Source organism: Leptonotus elevatus, chromosome 3 (assembly GCF_054856555.1).
Source record: "Leptonotus elevatus isolate MCC_2025b chromosome 3, RoL_Lele_1.0, whole genome shotgun sequence".
In the NCBI taxonomy this organism is placed as follows: Eukaryota; Metazoa; Chordata; class Actinopteri; order Syngnathiformes; family Syngnathidae; genus Leptonotus; species Leptonotus elevatus.
Genome location: NC_141241.1, coordinates 18,887,302 through 18,907,073, shown reverse-complemented (window position 1 = coordinate 18,907,073; position 19,772 = coordinate 18,887,302). Strand labels below are relative to the sequence as shown.

Sequence of the window (19,772 nt, the reverse complement as noted above, 5' to 3'; positions counted from 1 at the left end):
GAACCATAAATAGCAGTGAAAACTTTCCACTTGCTGTCACCTTGCTCAAACAATTGCATTGTAACAAGCTCACAAGGCTACAAGAGCTTCTCTGACCTGTGATGCAATTTGGGTCATTAACTTGGCCCCCTCATCACTCCCAAACCGATCTGGGAATTAAAACAATTTTTTTATAGGACAACTGCAAGTCAACCTTAATGTTCCATGTGGAATGTCACCATGCCAAAGAGGCCACTACAGGGTAGTGTTAAGCAATAATGTGCAATAGAGCAACACTTATGGTTCAAGTTACACACTCTTAAGACTTTGAACTAAACAGACTTTTATAACCAGCGGGTTTAAAAATTAAAATGTTTATTTGACCAAACAAATTCCAGAGAATTAAAAAAAAAAACGATTACAAAACAAAAGATAAAAGGAACCATGTTGTATATATTAACAGATACAAATGAAAACTGTGGACGTGTAGTTAGATGACGCATTAATTGTGTTTTTAAAACAAAACAAGAGCTCACTGGCAAATAATGGTCAAAATGTGGAAATGAGTGAACGGGTTCCTACAAAAAGTCTAGGCATTACGATCAATACGGACATCAACCTCCCGGCCATTGATCTTTGTTCCATTCATCATCCGGCAGGCTTTCTCGGCACTCTCCGCAGAGTCGAACCTCACTGTTCCGCAGCCCTTTGACTTGCCGTTCTCCATCTTGATCTCTGCAAACATCACTTTGCCTGCAACCAACAGAAAGAAGAAACATTTCAAACCGTATTTATGTTGGCTAGACAATATGTTTTAACAGGAGAATCTCTTGTATGTGGTATGGCTTACAGTAGTCATTAACGTGAATGATTCATATTGAAACCGAAAAAAAAAAACATACCACAGTTCATGAACTTCTCTTTAAGCTTTTGCCATGTAAGTTCATAGGAGAGCTGCAAAGTAGAAAACAACAGTATTATCAGTTCATATAATGGACAACACTTCATTTAACAGCCTTAAAACTGGGTCAATAAGTATTTGTGACTGCATGACACGACAGACAAATACCTAGAAAATGGAACCGTGGATTTCGTACAACTTGGTTTTCCGTTTTTTTGTGTGCCAATATTTCCCCCAATTTTCACACATTTGCGTGGTTTTTAATATAGGTGCAAGTGGTCCATGACAACCGTATGCTTGCATGCCGCTCATTTCCTGTTATCGAGCACCCACACAAAGTATATAGTAGTATGTAAACACATCCTCAAGTGATTCCTTATCGGGCTTGAGAACATGTCATGTTGCATCATGGACAGAGCGGCTATTTTAGATGCTACCGGTCTTTTCTTTACTTATCAGGCATCCCGTTTTTTGTGTTCCCTCTCGCTATATTTGTTAACTTCATATTCTGTCATCGGAATTTTTGCACGATGAGATTTTGCTATTACAGGATGCCGCAACTTCTTGCATGACTGAGCGACACCCAGTGCCATCCCACGCGTTCATCAGAAGCAACTTTTTTTGTTTTGTTTTTGGGTGGTTAATTGAGTGAACCTGTTCAATTAGCAATAGAAACCATCGTGACAAAGTTATTTATATCTGGTGGAGGAGACCAGACTAGGAGTTATCTGTTCCATACATGATCCAGTTAAGAGGCAAGAGGCAGCATTTGAACTAACTAGCGACATTTAAGGGAAGGCTGGCTGACAAAGGTAAAAGTGATGTCAAAATGTTAATTTATTAGATATTGTTTTCTTTGTTAAGCAATAGTTTTCTATTTCTTGTTAAAATTGTAGGCATTTTGAAGTGAATTTACATACAGCCAACTACTGCTATTTGAAGTATATATATATATATATATATATATATATATATATATATATATATATATATATATATATATGTGTGTGTGTGTGTGTACAAAAATATGCAGCGATTGACTGTGGAAGTATTGCTTTACTTTTGTCGTAATTTTTTTTACCTGACTTTTTGGAATGGATTTAACACACACAAAAAACAAGGTTCTACTGTACTAAAGATTATCACTGCAATCACAATCTGGTGGATCCATTCAACTTACATTTCGCACAAATATCTGACAACCAACTTTGGGTCCATAGCCCCGGTCAGACATGCCCATGTGACTTGGGCCGCCACCTCCAATGCTGCGGTTCATGTCCATTCCTGACATTCCCATACGGTCGAAGCCTGAGCCCATGCGATCCATCGCCATACTGCCCATCCCACTACCACCTGTGGCAAAATGAGACGGAAGAGCTTAGAAAGACAGCAAACACCTCAGGTTAATAAATGAAGACTCCAACCCTGTTCCAGGCCTGCTTGGATAAATCGGGATGATCAATTATTGAAAATAGATAGGAATAAATCTACAAATTGCTATATCAAGACAGACAACTTTCATTCAGTTGTAATAATGTTGTGCAGTGGAGGCATGTGTGATATTGATTGACTAAACAATCTCAGTGACACCAATTGTACAGGAAGCAGGTGCTTTTATAACCAACAAAATAACCTGAGGTCAGAGCCAAGAAAATGACTAATCCTGCTAAAACAAATAGGTGCACCTCCGCAGTCGGTATCTCTCTCAAGGAAGTTAAATAACCTAATGGAAATCGTTTTCTGTATGATTTAGCACACCACTAAAAACTACAACAATAAAAGATTAAATGAATACCTCTCTGACTGCACCAAATAAAACAGGAAAATAATTTTTAACTGTAGATTGTGCAGGTGTACCTTATTTTGTGGCCAATGAATGTTTAGTTGCGTAAGGGGTTAACTAAAGGAGGCGTCATGTGGCTGATTTAGCTGATTACTGCTCCGTTTAACAGAAAACCTTCAAAACATCCGAGCTCCTGAGTAGCATATGATAAGTGTGTACCTAATGCAGTCCCCATGCTCCCCATGCCACCAACGCCCATGCCTCCGCCATAACTTCCACCTGATGGAGAGAATGCAATTTGGGGCATGGTGGGTTAGAGCGCAGCACATCACAGGCAGCCATGCACCGAGAGACGGTCCAAAACTGACAACAAGCCCACCTTGCGCAACCCCACAACAAGAACATAACTCACCCATTCCTCCAAAAGAATCACCAAATCCACGATTCATCGGCATGTCGCTGTTGCCAAAATCCCGATCCATTCCGCCCATTCTTGACCGGAACACATCTTAAAGACAACAACAGTAACTCTGACGGAAGCTATCACTGATCTAAGAGGAGTTCTTCCACTAAACTGATCCTTGTTTCAGCAAAGCAGCAGATCAAACACTCACCGCTCATCCTGCCCACCGCCATCATGTCTCTTCCTCCAAAGTTAGCCAGGTTGGCCATGTTGTCCATGCCTCCAAACCCCCCACCAACACTTATTCCTGCCAGAACAGTCATCAGATGACAATCGCAAATCAGCCCAACCACAGCACTCGTATACAAATGATGGCAAAATTAACAATTTACCCCCTCCAAGTCGGTTTATTCCACCAAACCCTGGTGCATCTATACCTAAAGACAAGGAGAAAGTCAGTCACATCATGCTAAAGGGTATACAGTACGCAACACACTATACTTTATTAAATGGAACAATGCTACATGTGGTTGGATGCTCTAGCTAAAACGCATTCATATTCTAAATCTTTATCTGAGAAATGTACTCATAATGGATTGTCAAATTATGATTATTATGATGCCTGATTATCAGCTTTATCCTGTACACAGTGGACCTCTGTAAATTTGTGGTTCAGCATTTGTGAATTGGCCCATTTTCTGAAATTTGAATATATATATATATTATTTTTTTTACTTACCGGTATATTCTGGTATTTGTTTATTTATTTTTTAAAGCACATTCACAATTTTCTCTAACGTGGATAATTATTATTATTATTTTAATGGCAAAATTCTGCAATGCGGTTTATACTATGTTTGAACTTTGGGAGAACAAAAACAGAATAGGGTGTGCAGCAGGAGCATGTCGGCCATCAGCTGCTTAGCAAAGTCCCGTATGGCTGGTCCATTCCAGGACAAGATAGCCGCGCACAAGCCAAGGGGCTGTAGTCTGGCTGCGCTTGACCAGAACAAAAGTGTCACATTTTCTGTCTGAATGAATCCCTTTCATGACCAATATGACAGAGTTCGAGTAACCCATAATAACAGCAGGACAAACAAGAACAAAAAATGGTGTTGGGAAGATGTACACGTTTGCCATTACAAGATTATAAAATAGTGCACATCGGGTAAACTGTTTCCTGTACACAATTGTAAGGCTGCAGTAGTATTTGTACATGTTTGAAATGATACTTGAGTATTTTGGGATCATAGTTTATGATATATTTTTGGTTTAAACTATTTATTAGCACTGCACATGATTCTTTGATGATTTGAACGAGGATATGACGAGGAATTATGGCGTATGAAGTAAGCTATTTTAAAACTAAAAAGGAAAACCTTTCCGTAGGTTGACAAGGCTGCGTTAATGTTTTCAAATAAGTGAATATGAGACTTTATAAAGTGCTTTGGACGCCGTATATAGTGTATTAAAAGCGCTATGAAAGTGCACTCCATTTATCATTTACAATTTTGATCAAACTGGATTTTTCATGTTTTTCAAGAAAAGTACAATGAGCAGTCCATCCAAATTGATTGGGAACATGTGTATCAATGTCAACCTGAATAGTGAATGAGGATTTTGGGTGCGAGTCCGAGCCTATAGACTATTATAATGATTTTTATATGAGCATCAATTATTCGTGTGAATTCGCTCTTTGCACTCAGGGTCCAATGTAACAAAAATGTCTGCAGACATGTAAAGCTGTAGTTGTATTGCATCAGAGAAACAGCAGAAATGGGGAATTCAGGTCCAGAAAGTAAATACCCTGCCACAGTTTGGCTTTAGCCGCAAGTGCTTCAACTCAACTTGCAGATAAACTAGCTAAACTAGGGTTTTACTTTCTAGAACGATATTTCCCGATTCTGAGAAACAGACAGCATACACTCTTGTATGAATTTCCCCAACATAATTCAAAAATACCTCCTGGCCCCATGGAGCCCATTCCTCCTCCGCTGCTCAGATTGCTTGCATTGATAGGATTCCCCCCTGGCCCTAATCCCATACCAATACCAGAAAGACCTCCTGCGGACATAAAAAAACAGACAAGACACAATATTTCAAAACTTTACCATACCCTCCTTCTATTCTGTGACAACATTTCATTCACAGATATCTGGGTTGCGTGATTGAAGTTCTTTTATTTTAGTATGTGTCATATCTGGCAAAAGGGTCCTCATGTGCCCAAAAAATTTAAATTGAGATATTCATATATTCAAATTTTATACTTAATTCCCTTTAAAAGTATATATAATACATGGACGTACCTAAAAAATGGACAAAGTTACAGCAATTTTAATGTTGAAAGGTAGAAACCCCTAATTTTGAGAAAAAGGTGTTTAAAGTTTTGGTACTTGCATATTTCAAATGTCCATAGCAAACAGTATACCTTAGGAAAAAGATATTAACCTGAAATTTTCAGTAACTGTTAAAATATCAGTGGAAAGTCAATCCCAATAGCAGGCAAGGCCATCGTCTAAGATTTGAACCCTTTAAAACTTTATGAAGTTTGACCTCTCAAGAGAAGAAATCGGCCTAAACTTTGAAAATCACATTAAGCTTACAATCCCATCTCGTGTGGCATCAGCCACAGTTTGGTTATTTTATTGTTGCTCCTTGTGGTATTTTCTTGCCTAAATGGGGTCATATTACCACAGTGGGAAATTTGATTGAATGATTTTATGTCAATTAAAAATATTATTTGCCATTTGATGTGGCCAGCATGTGGTAAGTGCTTTATTGATCATTTATCGTGGATATTATATCTCAAAATGAAAATGTTGTGATGATTTAACAGTTTTGTTTTGTTCCGCCACCCCAAGTGATACACAAGGGACACTGCACTATTGTATTTACAAGTCAATATAGCCTGTGTGCATTTTGGGGCGGGGTGGAAGACCGTCGCCATCATTTTTAATCTTCAAATTCCATAGCTCTTTTTTATGTTCATGTCATCCCACTTAAAACAGCATAAGTGAAAATGTGTGATATTGCAGGCAGATCTGGTCACATGCTCCCCCCCGCTCGAGTTCGCCCCTATAGTCAGTGGACCTGGTTTAGTGTGTGAATGTAGTCATTTCAATTAAAATTAGAAATCGATTTGTTAGGAAAGAGATCCCAGAATTTAAGATTATGTCTGTTTGGACTACAATTTGCCGGTAAACTGACCAACGACAACATACTTCTGCTCTAAATAAAGGTAGGATGGCTGTTCAGTTTCGCGCTGAATGTGTATTTCAACTTTTTTGGGGTTGCTATGTCTATCCATTATCAGAACCGCTTATCCTCACAACATTTATATGAACCATTTGTAAATGACGTTTGAGGGAAAGAAAATATCCAGGTCTTTTAATTTTTTTTTATTATTAAACAGATGGCCAAGACAGGCGCTAGCTAGCAGCAAGGCTAAAAACACTCCCCCTAGTTATGATGAATAGTGTCTAATAATTGCTTATTTTCATACATTTCTATTACATTTTTTTACCTTTGTGCTGCTGGGAAATGAAAATAAAGACCTCAATGAGGATATTTTTTGAGAAATCTCAAAATCGACATTCGATCTCCTGCTTTATTTTCCTTATTTATACCACTTGTTACTTTCTGACAACCGGACCATTTTGCCGGAGCGGGTCACATATAGTAGCGCATATTCCTTACTTTTTGATCAATACAAATAACTTCAATCCATTAGGTGAATAACAGATCACTCACGTGGTAATTGAGGTTTTTCTATTTGGCGATAATCATCAGGAGGAAGGGACTTATCGTCCTGTCAAAACACAACATATGTATTTTCATTTCTGAATTTGCTCAAATCTCGTCAAAACTCAACTAAACGCCTCACCATTTTAACATGCATTTGTCTGTCAAAGAGCATCTGTCCATTGAACATGGCTGATTTCAGAGTCAAGGAGTCGTGAAAAAAGTGCATTCATTTGTTTTTTTCCCGCAGATTTCCTGCTGACACCTGAAGGATACAAATGGCCTGCAGAGCCTCCAGTGGCTGCTCAAAAGTCACAGTTCCCATTCCACGGCTCTTGCCGTCTTTGTCCTCCTTCACGTCAGCCCTTTTTACCACACCTGCCATGCTGAACACTTCCTTCAGCTTCTTCCACCCTACCTTGAAATCAAGCTGTAACATAAAACAAAACATCATTTGGACTAACAGTCCAATACCACCAATAGCATTACACTAGAATAAGGCTTAATAAAGGCGGTCTGTCTATCCATGCATGCAACATTTTGGTTGTCCTCACATTGGCCACAAACACTGAGCTGCCCAGTCGACCAGTTTGCAATGCATGCTTGATTTCAGGTGGAATGTTGGGATTATTGGAGATGGAGGGGGGGATATTCATTCCACCAGGTCCCATGTCTTGCCCTCGGCCTCCTTGGTGGCCACCCATGCGCTGCAGCACACGGCGGGCATGTTCCCCATCAGGGTCCTTGAAAAAACACAGATAAAAGTTTATTTAGAAGAGGGTATACGTTAAGTACCAATGCATTTTAAATGTGAGGTTCTCTATCAAATGTAGCAGTCTCTCTTGATTGGTCCAAAAAGTGTACATACCTCCTTAATGTTGAGAGGCCTTCCATTGAGGTCATATTTATCCATAGTTTCTATCGCCTTGCTCACAAATTCTTCATCTTTGAAGTCCACAACACTGTTTGAGCAGGACACAAAAGTCCCATGTAAAGCAAGGAAACTCAAAATAGCTTCTTAAAAAACAATATAGAGATTTTTCTTACCCGCAACCCTAACCAAGGGATATCGCAGAGATACAGGTTGCAATCGTTGTGTAAACAAAAGGAGTAGACAAAAAGCAGTTAAAGAAGGCCAAGGCTCTTGAACATTTTTGTTCATGTATTTGATTTATTTATTTGGAACTTTATTTTTTTTTTACAAAATATTCTATAAGTGTATTGCAGTGTATTACAGTTTTTAAAGATCAATTATTGTATTTATTTCAAGCAAATAATATGAAAAAAAAGTTGTATTTGATTTTTAATAGACACACAAGTCATTCCACCTCAGTTCACCCAATGAGTGAAATCCTAAGGTTTTTAGATTTTGCGTGTAAGTACATTGTACCATGGAAAGCCAAATTTTCTAATGTCATCTTGATGAGATGAACTCTCTTTCTGGGATATTGCAGTTTGTTTTGTTTCACTTTGTTTGCAAAAATGTCCGCAGCAGGGAAATTGGGATCGAGACGGCCTACCTCACAACTCCTAGTCAATTCTGTGTCAGATGTGTACAGTGAGGCTACATATGTGCAATGGAGTCATACTCAAACTAATGTGCATGTGCGTAATGTTGAAGTTGTTACGTAGGGCTACATTTTTTTTGTATTTGTGTCATTGAAGTTGGACTTGTCCCTTATTGTGAATTCCAAGGTCAAAATATTGACCGAAAGAACATTTGTCAAAAGTACAATGATGCAAAAACAAATCCATATTTTGATTCCTTATGGTTTCCCCTTTGCAGAGATAGCTTTTGAATGCGGACCAGTGGTTGCTAAGAACAGTTGATCCGATCAAGCTGAAATTTGAATTTTGGGCTTTCCATGCTCTGAATTACCACTACACAAAATCTTACTGAAATAGAAAGGGTAGGTTTTCAAAATGCCATTTTTCCTGTGTGATCTGAGGTGGAATGACCCACACCTATTATATATTTTGTATGCATTTATGTCATGAAAAGTAACAACATACGAATCAAGATCTTGCAAGAGTTTTACTCCTTTGATGAAACATTTGGAGATTTAAGGGTCAATCAGTAGACAAATCCCACAATCCACATGTCCCTTTGGAAAATAGCCAAAACAAACTTAACTTTTACACCAATTGAAAGGACAGCAACAAATGCAAAAAAAAAAAGCCCTCTTGGAGGAGTTCATAAAGCTACTTTCCAAAATTCAACAGGACATCTCCCTTTCAAGTAAATGTCAATCATGATCCAACTATCAGGTTCTAGAAGCAACCTAGAGTACCTCCAGTTCTAAGTAAGACCCAAAGGATCAAAACCTTCAAAAACACTTGATTAAGGAGAGCCTGCTGAGAGCATTTAAAACCTGGTGCAGCAAGTTGGCCACATCACTTACCCTTGACTTTCCTTCTGCATCCTTAAAGAGCTCCACGTATGTAACCTCACCGACTACATGAGACATACACAGGAAAAAAATACCAAAAAAAGAACAAAAAGGAATGTAAATCACCAAGTCATCAAGATGCCGTCGGCCTTGGCAATGCCGCTATAGCTGGAGATGTCCCGTTAATGATAAAACAGACCAACATCCCACCAGTTAACACCATGCCTTTGTGGGCAGTGACTGAGACACCCAAAGGCTGAGGCCATAGACACACATGGCTACATTCAACCTGGGAAATTCAAAAGACTTCAACATTGAACAGGTGGTCAACAGATTCCATTCATATCAAGTGAGTTTTAAGCTGTCTTTCAAGCCTCTAAAACGTATTTCAAAAAGAGTAAATGTTTCATACATGTAGTCAAGGTTCACTCTGCAACAATGTCATACAGTCATATTCTACTACACGTTTGCGATTAGCTAACAAAACATGTGATGTCATATCCACCTTCTCGCACAGCAAACCACTCTACATTAACACAATCCAAATAATATTTAAACTCCATTGCACAGAGGGCTACTTTGCTGCTATTTGAACACTGTACATCCAGAGAAAGGTTGGAACTACTACTACTACTACTACTACTACTACAAACAGGACGATCCATCTGCTAACATAAAAGGTAGAACTAAAATACTGTGCTTTAATGCTGAGGAGTAAAAACAGGTTAAAGGCACAAACCCCACCAAAATCAGACTTACCTTGATCACGCATGAGATCTTTAATTGCCTGCCATTTCATGTCATACGGGATGTTGCTGATGAACACCCGGTTCCTTTGACCACCTTTCTTTTCGCCACCATGTTTGTCTTTGTAAGGATGGTAGCGACCTCCTTTTCGGCTTCCGGAGGATTTCTCTTTACCTTCGTGTCTCTCTTTAGAGGGATTGGAGTCCTCAGCATCCCTAAAAAGACATTAAATGAGGGTGAGGTTCTATATTTGCATTTCTATAAGTCAGGACAGAGCACCTTTTGTTTGAAGCCATCCACTTTTCAAGTGAGCAAAATTATCGGCACAGATATTATTAAATTGACTTAAAGTGAAAAACTAGAAAAATAATCGAATATTTGGTGTCATAACTCTTACTTGTAGGGATGGGCGATCTAGGCAAAAATAAATAAATCTTGATATTTTTTTCATACCCCCCCAAAAACTCACTAATATTTTCACGATATTATACCCCAAAAATCTTGCAAATCTGCACTCGCTTCATAGAATAATTATAGACGCATTTTTGAACAACAGCTCTTGTTTATATTTAATTTGCTTAACTCTTTGACCGCCATAAACGTTATAAAACGTTTAGCATAAACCTAGGGAAGGGCGCCGAGGACGTTAAAAGACGTCCCCTATGTTTTTTTTTGAAAACGGGTGCAGGAAAGCCTTGGGCAGCTGTGCTGAAAGTATCAGGCAGATCTGATTAGTAAAAGACTCGTTTTGGCCCCTAGAGGGCAGCGATGACTCTCTTTGCACAAGGTTGGATGGGCCGCCCACCGTGGGCGTCAGTAGAAGACGTGAGGCGGAGCTAGAGTGTTGAGGAGACAATGGCTGATGAAGCCACAATGGCTGACCAAGCAACCGGTTGCAAGCAGCTCACGCTTGAGCATTTTTTTCAAAGACGGAAAGCATCAATCAATACTAAAAAGCGCATTGATGTCGACGATGATGATGACTCCGAGCTTGACGCCAAAGTTGGAAGCCTTGACGCGACTGTTATGATCACGTAGTAAGCCTCACCGGCTAAGCGCGGCTAGCGCTGCTAAGGCCGGAAAACGCGCACAATAACCGACCGGGTACTTCTACACAATCGGACATTCGATCGGGCGATGGAGAGTTGGCATCGACCAATGCAGATTGATGATGATGATGATGATGACTCCGAGCTTGACGCCAAAGTTGGAAGCCTTGACGCGACTGTTATGATCACGTAGTAAGACTCACCGGCTAAGCGCGGCTACCGCTGCTAAGGCCGGAAAACGCGCACAATAACCGACCGGACATTCGATCGGACAATGAAGAGTACCCCGAGTCCAATGCATATTCATCGGAGGAGCGGGTACAGTCTGATCACGGAGAAGACACTGTTTCTGGACTACGATGCCACCATGAATGGAGTGGATAAAATGGATCAGAACATCTCTTACAACCCGGTGTAGCAACTGAAGGACACGAGGAAGCGAGACGTAACGAAACCGTAGCATGATCCTGATATTAGACTTGATGGCAACACACACTGCAGTATATACTTGCTATTCCCCGGAAAAAACGGCCTGCAAGAAAGTGGAGCACGCGAAGAGGCAAACTGTTGTGCAAATGCTGTTGCGTCTCCTTGCACGCAGGAGAGTGTTACAAAAAGAAAAACTGTCGTTGAAACATCCACATATTTGTAAATAGCACCACAGTTGCACACATTTGTAAATAGTTTGCCAAATTGTTGTCAAATTGTTACACTGTTGAATGTAAATAAACGTATTTTGCTATCAAAAAACACTTTTTCATTCTTGGTGGTAGTGTTTTATAGAAGTAAAGCACTATTTAGGTGTTTGTGGCATCATTCATGGACAAAAAGAAGTGTAAAATTCACTAGAATGCATGAAATAATATCGTTTCACTAAAAGCTTGATTTCTCCGTATTTTGGTCCAAAACAGGCGAAATTGGGTCAAACTAACCATTTTCTATTGTTGATTACTAAAGAACGGAATAAGGTAGAAACAAACTTTTTTCTGATGAAAGATGAAAGTCCAATCTTTCATTTGGTAGTACGTGTGTTTCCATAGTCCAAACAGAACATTTTCTGTGGACCTTGAAAGATCAGTCAAAATGCTTAAATCGGCTGGCACTGGCGGCATCCCTTTTCTGAAAACGTCTGGCAGTCAAAGAGTTAATATATCTTCTGCAAAACATTTTACAACCATATTCTATGGCAACATTTAACAATGAAAGCTTCATTCATATTTCCAGGCTATATAGGGTGATTTCATTAATTTTTATGAATCTGTGTCAATTAAATGTATTTTATTATTCCATACTGCTTTTTATATAGTGCTTTTAACTACACCATTTGGTGCCCGAAAGCTGTTACAATGAATCATTCACCCATTCACGTCATCACATTTTAATCTGCAGTGGTGCGCCACTGCCAAATACTACAGAAATCACAACGACAAAAGCAGTTTACTACAGCAGTCCGAATTTTTTGTTGTTGTTGATGTATGTTGATTTGACGGTGATGAAGCGAATATACTGTGAGAGAGAGCCAGCATCCTGCATATATTGTAATGACGACAAGTAGTCATTACTAATTGTAGTACAAGCGTGTAAAAACTGAATATTAACCCAATATAGAACATTTGGTCAACTTTTACCCGCTTGCATTACAGCGGCGTTCGTAAGGGCATCGCCAACGTTTACTTGCTTTGTCATTATGACCGTTTGTGTTAGCTCAATGCAGTGAGGGTTTTCTGATTGTGTTCGGCAGCTTTATTGATCTTTTCTTGAGTGGTAGTCGTACTTGTGGAGTCGCAAAGTCACGTAATCCTCCATATGGTCCGCGGTGCTCTATCCTGAGTTGTTTAATGCATGTAGATGCAAATACCATGAAATAAAAGCTGGAACACGGATCTGTTACATATTTATCTTTTGATCAGAAACCCAAAAGGCTTACAGCATACAACAAAAACAAAGGAATTGACCTAACCGTTGAAATCACCTTGAGGGATAAATGAGCACAGTGGTACCTTGACTTAAGTGCTGTGGTCTTAAGAGTTTTTAAATTACGAGACGTTGATTGGTCAAAATTTTTTTTGCTTCATGTGTTGAGCTAAAATCTAGTTTACCAACAAGCTTCAGAATCAGACATGCTATCACTCAAGTTAGGTGGTGTGAATGTATGTGAAAAATGGCCAAGGGGACCTCGAGTCACAGCTCAGGCCTGTGTATGTGTGCGTGAGAATTGTAATTTACACTTCGTTCATTTCTTTACATTTGCTTTTATATTTACTTTTAGAATAAAGAGCTTTCTTTATTTAAAAAAAAAAGAAACAAAGAAACACTGCTCTCTCCTGGAACGCCCCCATCTAATAGACTAATTAAAAATTAATGTGAGGAAAATAAACCTATTAGAGCGTGTTTTAGAATTAAACGCATGTAATTATTATTATAAGGACCGGTGGTTTATTCCACAAAAGGATTAACGAGCACTAAATTTGAGAACGTGCATTTGCTAACATTGGCCGTTGACCCGAATTAGCATGCCTAGCGTTGCAGTAAGTACCGATACCTATGCATACTTTTTAAAGGCAAACTGCAGTAAGGACTCGTTTACAAATTCATTAAGACACCTTTTCCAAATTAATCTTAGGTGTTAAACAATATATTGCACTACAACACAATGTAATGGAACGTCTCAGCTAACAATGGTTAGCATCACAGGGAGTCCATTTTGCTTGGCTTCATACATTCGACAAAGAACGCTATAGATTGGTCTTTCACTCACGTCTTGACGCCATTGGGTGTCTCAGGACCAGGGTCGCTGGTATCCGATTTGAGGGATGCAGCGGGCTCGTCTAGCTTTGGCTCTTCTAGCTTTGGTTCTTCTTCAAGACCCGGAATGATGTCTTCCATTATGGTTTAGCGATGCCTTGCACCACGACACAAGACTTCTTGACGCACTTTCAAATTAGTCGAGGCTAACCTGATGTCATCTCGCGAGACTTCGTGGATGTCGCGAGACGTGGGGCTGTTGCCAGGCGGAGTAAGGAATTCTTGGTATGACGAAGAAATGATGCCCTGCATGATGTTGATAAAATATATTTATTTAAAAATAAATAAATAAAAGCAGTTAATTAATAATATAATAATAATAATAATAATAACAATAATAATGAATTTGGATTCATAAAACAATTATTTGGTCTTGTAATTTGGCTGTATTATTATTATTTATTTATATTGTTATTATTTTTATGTTTGGTTTGTCTATATGTATATCTTTTTTTAAAATCCATCAAATTTGCAAATACTCAGATGTTAAATAGGTAATCTGCAAATGTATTGACATAGGCAAAGGTGTAATAGTACTTTTGATACAAAATGTACAAAATTGTAGGCTACATACCGTATATGGGTAATTCAAGAATTGGGGGACGCTTTAGGCACCTATTGTACATTTTTTAAATATATTTTTTAAATTATCACAAATAATCATAAAATGTGATCAACTATAAATATGTAGATCTTAACTATGATCTACAAGCCTCGCAACTCATAGTTTGTATTACTGCCTCACATTATTCACACATTTCTATTTGAGGGGGGGGGTTGAGTTTTGACTTTTTTTTGTACTTTATTTGTAATTAAATGCACAACATTTAAATACAATAACAGGAAAGGACTTTTGTGAATTCTAATATGTGAAATCTTCTCTTGATCCGCTCTCTGTCTCTGCTCTAAAATGATTAATGTTAATAACCAGGCAGTGAGATATTGAATAGCACTCTGGCTTTAATATGATCACATATACATGACAGAACAAAATAACATCTTTCATTCACATTCAAACAGAGGATAGTTTTTCTGTCTGACCAAACAGATTCAGACCAGGTCTAACTAAACATTGAACTATGATTAAATGCAGCAAAATTGAGTATTTGCAATGATAATGGTGTGTTGGTAACGAGTGGTTGAAGTTAAGAAAGTTGCTACATATCTTAGTTTAAGCCGGATTAGGGCCTACTTACACATTTTTTTAGCTCTCAAATTTAGGGATGCTTCATCACCCCCAAAAATGGGCTAGATATAGGGGTTGGCAAACTCGGTCCTCGAGGACTGAAGTCCAGCAGGTTTTGCATGTTGCCCTTCTCCAACACAGCTGATATATGATCATCTCATCAGCAAGCTCTACATAAACCCATAAGCCTGATAACGATCCTGTTGATTGGAATCAGCTTGTGTTGGAGCAGGGAAACATCCAAGACCTGCAGGACTCAGGCCTTAGAGGACAGAGTTTGTCCACCCGTGGGCTCGAAACATGCAAGTTTTTGCTCAAAAGTAGCTAATTACTAGCTGTGTTAGCTAAAACAAACTTAGCTATACAATATATATCTAAGAAAAAGAACACTTTTATATTAATGCCGTTTTATGAAACACAGTTGTATTGGCTTAAGTAACACACTACACTAAGGCAAAAACATTGAAAACTGCCCCCCCCCCCTGACCCCCCCCCCCCCTCCACCCCCGCCTCTAGGGCTGCATTCACAATGCAGCCCAATTCCTATTTTTTCACAAGTATCTGATTTTTTCATGCAGTGTGAACGGTACAATTCCGATTTTTTTACACCAGACTTGGGCCTCTTTCGTGTGCGGATATAAATCGGATATGTATGATTAATTGTGGATCCAGCGCACATTCAGATGTGCTTTTCGCTCCCAACTGGGGGGACACGACCACAGACAGTTATGATCAGGTTTGTTGACAGGAAGAAAAAGATAGCTCTTTTGAGAGATACTACAAGCTTAAAGGTAAACATGTCTACGTCAATGAAAATCTCACAAAACGAAATGCTGACATTGCCAGAAGAGCGCGACAATTGAGAAAGAATGGACTTATCGAGAACACATGGACAAAAGACTGTTGGATCTTCATTCAAACAAAAGCTGAGAAGAAAATACGGATCGTGAAAAGAGTGGAAGAATTGGCGGAGAGACAATAACTGCAATCAGTAAATCACATCATAAAATTGTGGATTATGTCTTACCCAAATTAATTTATTGTAACATATTACTAATTAACCCAAAACTGGAGCTGTTTTGATTTGAATAATGTGAATATAGCATATGATTACTTGTTGATTCTGCCAAGGTTAACTTTTGTTTTTACACCTGCATGGATAACATGTGTTGCTGTTCCTGTAATGTAAACATTGTCTGGCTCTATTTCTGTTTGGACATTTGATGTAACATGCAAGGCTTTTGTGATAAGGTTGTATTGTGGCTGCAATGTATCTGCTGTAAATATTTACAATGGGTTGGTAAACATGATTCCGGGATGGAGCCGGCGGGACCTACTCAGCTGGTGGGTGGCCTTGGTGGGCGCTAAGGAGTATCAAGATCTAAGCATTATCCGGATGCTGGCAACAGTGGTGGGCCGGTGGCTGAGCTGACCATAATAGAGTGAACATTGCCGTGGAGGCAATGGGCGAAATGCAAGCCGATCTATTCTTCTGGAAGCCACAACATGTGTGAAAGCTGATCCAAGGTTAGCGAAGACTCTATTGGTGAACAAGCATGTGCTCGCTTTGGCTGCTCGCCTGGTTGGGTGGGCCTGTTGGTGGCGTCCGGGAACCGATTTACCAATTCCAAATGTTTGGTACTAGCTACAACTTATACACGGACATTACTCAAGATGAATTGAGCGAGGAGTGTGCAGACTTAAGTCTGAGATTGATAACGATACGAATCAATGACTTTCATAATCAATGTATATAACCGATGCGTATAGTAAGACTCTATGGGGACGGGTTACTAACAAGCCATGGTTTCTACCCGTCAGCCCTTCTTTCGGATATCAATGTTGCAAATGATATGATGTGATTGATGTAACCTGTAATAATGTGTCCGAAAGGAAAAAATTAATAACACATTCAAAACTGATGCACAAGGAAGCCGAAGTACAGTTGCCAACCAGGAGCGAGCGTGAAAACAGTCCACCAACCAGAAGCATGGGCGTTCACACAGCTGAATTCACATAATGTATGTAGACAAGACACATGAATCTAAATCCTAACATGTCCGCGAATTGAGTCCACCAGTCCACCAATATGTTGTGTGAGTTGGCACAGCTAAATTTGCATATGACACTGATAAAAGTCGCTTGCCTCTGCGGCTTGGCTGGCGGTAAAACGTTACAAGTCGGGTTACTTCCGCGAACACTGCAACGTGACGTTGTTTTGGGTGTACGTCACTCGACGTGTGCCCTTTGCGCATCATGGGCGCGGTGCGTTCACATTAGCTGTTGCAGTGTTTCCTACACCATGTTAATACTTGGGCGGGCCACCCACGTAAATTGGCCACCACCCAAGTGGATTTCAAGAAAATGTAATGAATATATTTAAAAAATATATCGCAAACTATTGTTGTTCTTACCAAATATTGATCAATCTAAAGATGTTGAAAATGGCTTTCTTTCTTTGATGATGCTATGTTTTTAGTTGAACAAACATGCCACTTTTGGGGTTTCCTAAAAAGTGTCTATTTTGGAGGTAGTACAAGGTTTTGGACCAACGCCAGCGATAATCAACCATTAGTCGTAACTCAGCTGGGCCTCTTAATGTATTTAGTTATTTTGCATATGAATACAATTATGGACAAAAGTATTGGGACACCGGACCATGAACAGGGAAGAAAATACAGTATAGAGAGTTGGTTTCCCCCTTTGCAGCACAGCTTTCGCAAGACTTTATTCCTGCACCAGACATGGTAGATAATTCAAGATAATTCAAGCATTTCTGAAAACATTCTCATATTGCAAAACATCCATTTGCGTGTGCAAGGTCCCTGCAGCTATAATTTAAATTGTCTCCCATGAAGTTTATTTGCATTTCAAGAACACATTGTCCTTAATCACTTACTGTGAATGGATTGCTACAACTTCATTTTATTACCATGTCTCAAGTTGAACTGTGACAGAGCGGAGAAGTTAGTTAACCTTTAACATAACATTTGTATTAACCTGTAAGCAAAATCAGGTCAATAAATGCACCTTTTGTGACTTGGCAATATATACGCATTCATAAAATTGAGCAGACTAATTAACTTCTGAATAACAGACACTCTCAAAAATGCAAGTTGTTGTTGTTGTTTTTTAAAATTTGGAGCTTTGATCATATTTGTGGCTGTAGTTTACCAACGATCCTCAGGCCTATCGAGTCAATGGATGGATTTTTGTAATAACTTTATGAGTACGAGCACTACTTCACAATAACATCTTACCTTACTAACAAGGACGCAGCTAAACTTACTTCTTATTGAACTGTAATAAATAAATAAATGGTCATGTATTAAAATTGTAGCTCTGTTACCTAAAGGGATGAATAATTGCTACTGTCAATTACTGGACATTGGCATTACCCCTTCTGTCTTTGAACTCTTAGGGGAAGATTACAACACTGTAAAAATGTTGTGATATGAAGTTCATTAGCATTAAAGGTATACTATGACCTGACCCTGAGATAAAAGCCTTTATGCAACAGGTTTTCGATTTAAGTCACACAAGTGAAAGAACTGCATAAGACATAGAACGAAATCAACATTAGATGCAGTTAGGCATGTTTTAATGGTCTTATAATCATATTTGATTAGTCATCTGCTGTACTGGGCATCATTAAATTATAACACCTTACTGAGCAATAGGTCACAGTAATGAAAGCTATTGGCCTTGAAATGGATAGAAGGGAAAATCAGGCAAAATGTCATCAAAAATATAAAAAAAACACAGTGGTGCCTTGAGGTACAAGTATCATTTCTTCAGTGACCATTCCCATAATTCAAATTACTCAAATCATCTTTCTCCATTGAAATTAATAGAAATGTCATTAAACCGTTCCGGCCTAAAAACAAAAAAGCCTACCCCCACCAAAAAAGTAAAAAAAATAAAATAAAAATTGAATGAGGAAAAATTGCATTATTTAATAGTGTACTTTATAAAAACACAAAGGAATGACACAATGAAACAAAACATAAACATATATAAATAAAATTTGCTTCATTTAAATGGTCTTTGTGCTGCTCCTTTTGGGATGTGCACCTTAGCACCCTGGGGCAGCATAATACAGACATACAGATACAGTATACATACATACAGTAGAACCTTCTCATTCCTCACTAACCCTCACTAATATTAGGCATCCCTCGCAGAGGATAAAGCAAATATATGCCTGTAGAATTTACATATATGCCTATGTCTTGCTTCAGTGTTCGTGTTCAAATGTCTGTTGCTGAAAGGGTTTTAACACAACCACATCCAATGTTCCTGTCATGTTTCGGTTTTGTAGGGGCTGGGTTTCGTTTTTTTATAGGTGTGTTTGTTATTTTTGTCTGTGGTTGGTGTTTGTCATGTGTGTTCCTAGTCTCTCTCCTTGTCTCGTTATTATCTGATCATGTCTACCTGTGTGTTTCTTCCCTTCCTAGTGTGTGTGACTAATCAGTACCCTCAGCCTTTTGTGTTTCTCAGGTGGGTTTCATTAGTGTTGGTGTATTTAATCTGTTGTGTTTGTCCAATCTGTGTGGGAGCATTGTCGATGTCAACGATATGTGTGGGAGTCTGTTTGGGATTCTGTGTTTCTCTGTCTCAGTCTAGTCGTCCACGTCTCAGTCTAGTCGTCCACGTCTCAGTCTAGTTGTCCGCATTACAGTCAAGCCAGTCACAGTCAAGTCAGCCACAGTCATGGCGACCAGCCTCCTCTCTCGTCCCATCCAGTCTTGGCGACCAGCCTCCTCTCTCGTCCCATCCAGTCTTGGC

The 19,772-nt window shown here is 39.1% G+C and overlaps 1 protein-coding gene across 1 annotated transcript; it reads right to left on the bottom strand.

The window, feature by feature from the left end:
• Positions 1-337: 337 nt before the first annotated feature.
• On the bottom strand, positions 338-13,974 carry myef2 (myelin expression factor 2). Its single transcript, XM_086071838.1, has 17 exons — positions 13,752-13,974; positions 9,957-10,159; positions 9,210-9,262; positions 7,855-7,862; positions 7,676-7,769; positions 7,362-7,550; positions 7,084-7,237; positions 6,950-6,999; positions 6,817-6,874; positions 5,029-5,130; positions 3,459-3,503; positions 3,278-3,373; positions 3,076-3,171; positions 2,883-2,942; positions 2,061-2,233; positions 882-933; positions 338-732 (listed from the first exon to the last, which is right to left on the bottom strand). Exons 1-17 carry the CDS (start codon positions 13,877-13,879, stop codon positions 569-571), a joined length of 1,725 nt encoding a protein of 574 aa, XP_085927964.1. The 5' UTR covers positions 13,880-13,974; the 3' UTR covers positions 338-568.
• Between the last annotated feature and the right edge of the window lie 5,798 nt (positions 13,975-19,772).

Bases quoted from the DNA above. Each gene is read 5' to 3' on its own strand.
- myef2 (XM_086071838.1), bottom strand. From the start codon at position 13,879: ATGGAAGACATCATTCCGGGTCTTGAAGAAGAACCAAAGCTAGAAGAG. The intron at 10,160-13,751 runs GTGAGTGAAAGA...ATGTCTTTTTAG, and splicing joins ACACCCAATGGCGTCAAGAC to GGATGCTGAGGACTCCAATC. The intron at 9,263-9,956 runs GTAAGTCTGATT...TGTCTCATGTAG, and splicing joins AGATCTCATGCGTGATCAAG to TCGGTGAGGTTACATACGTG.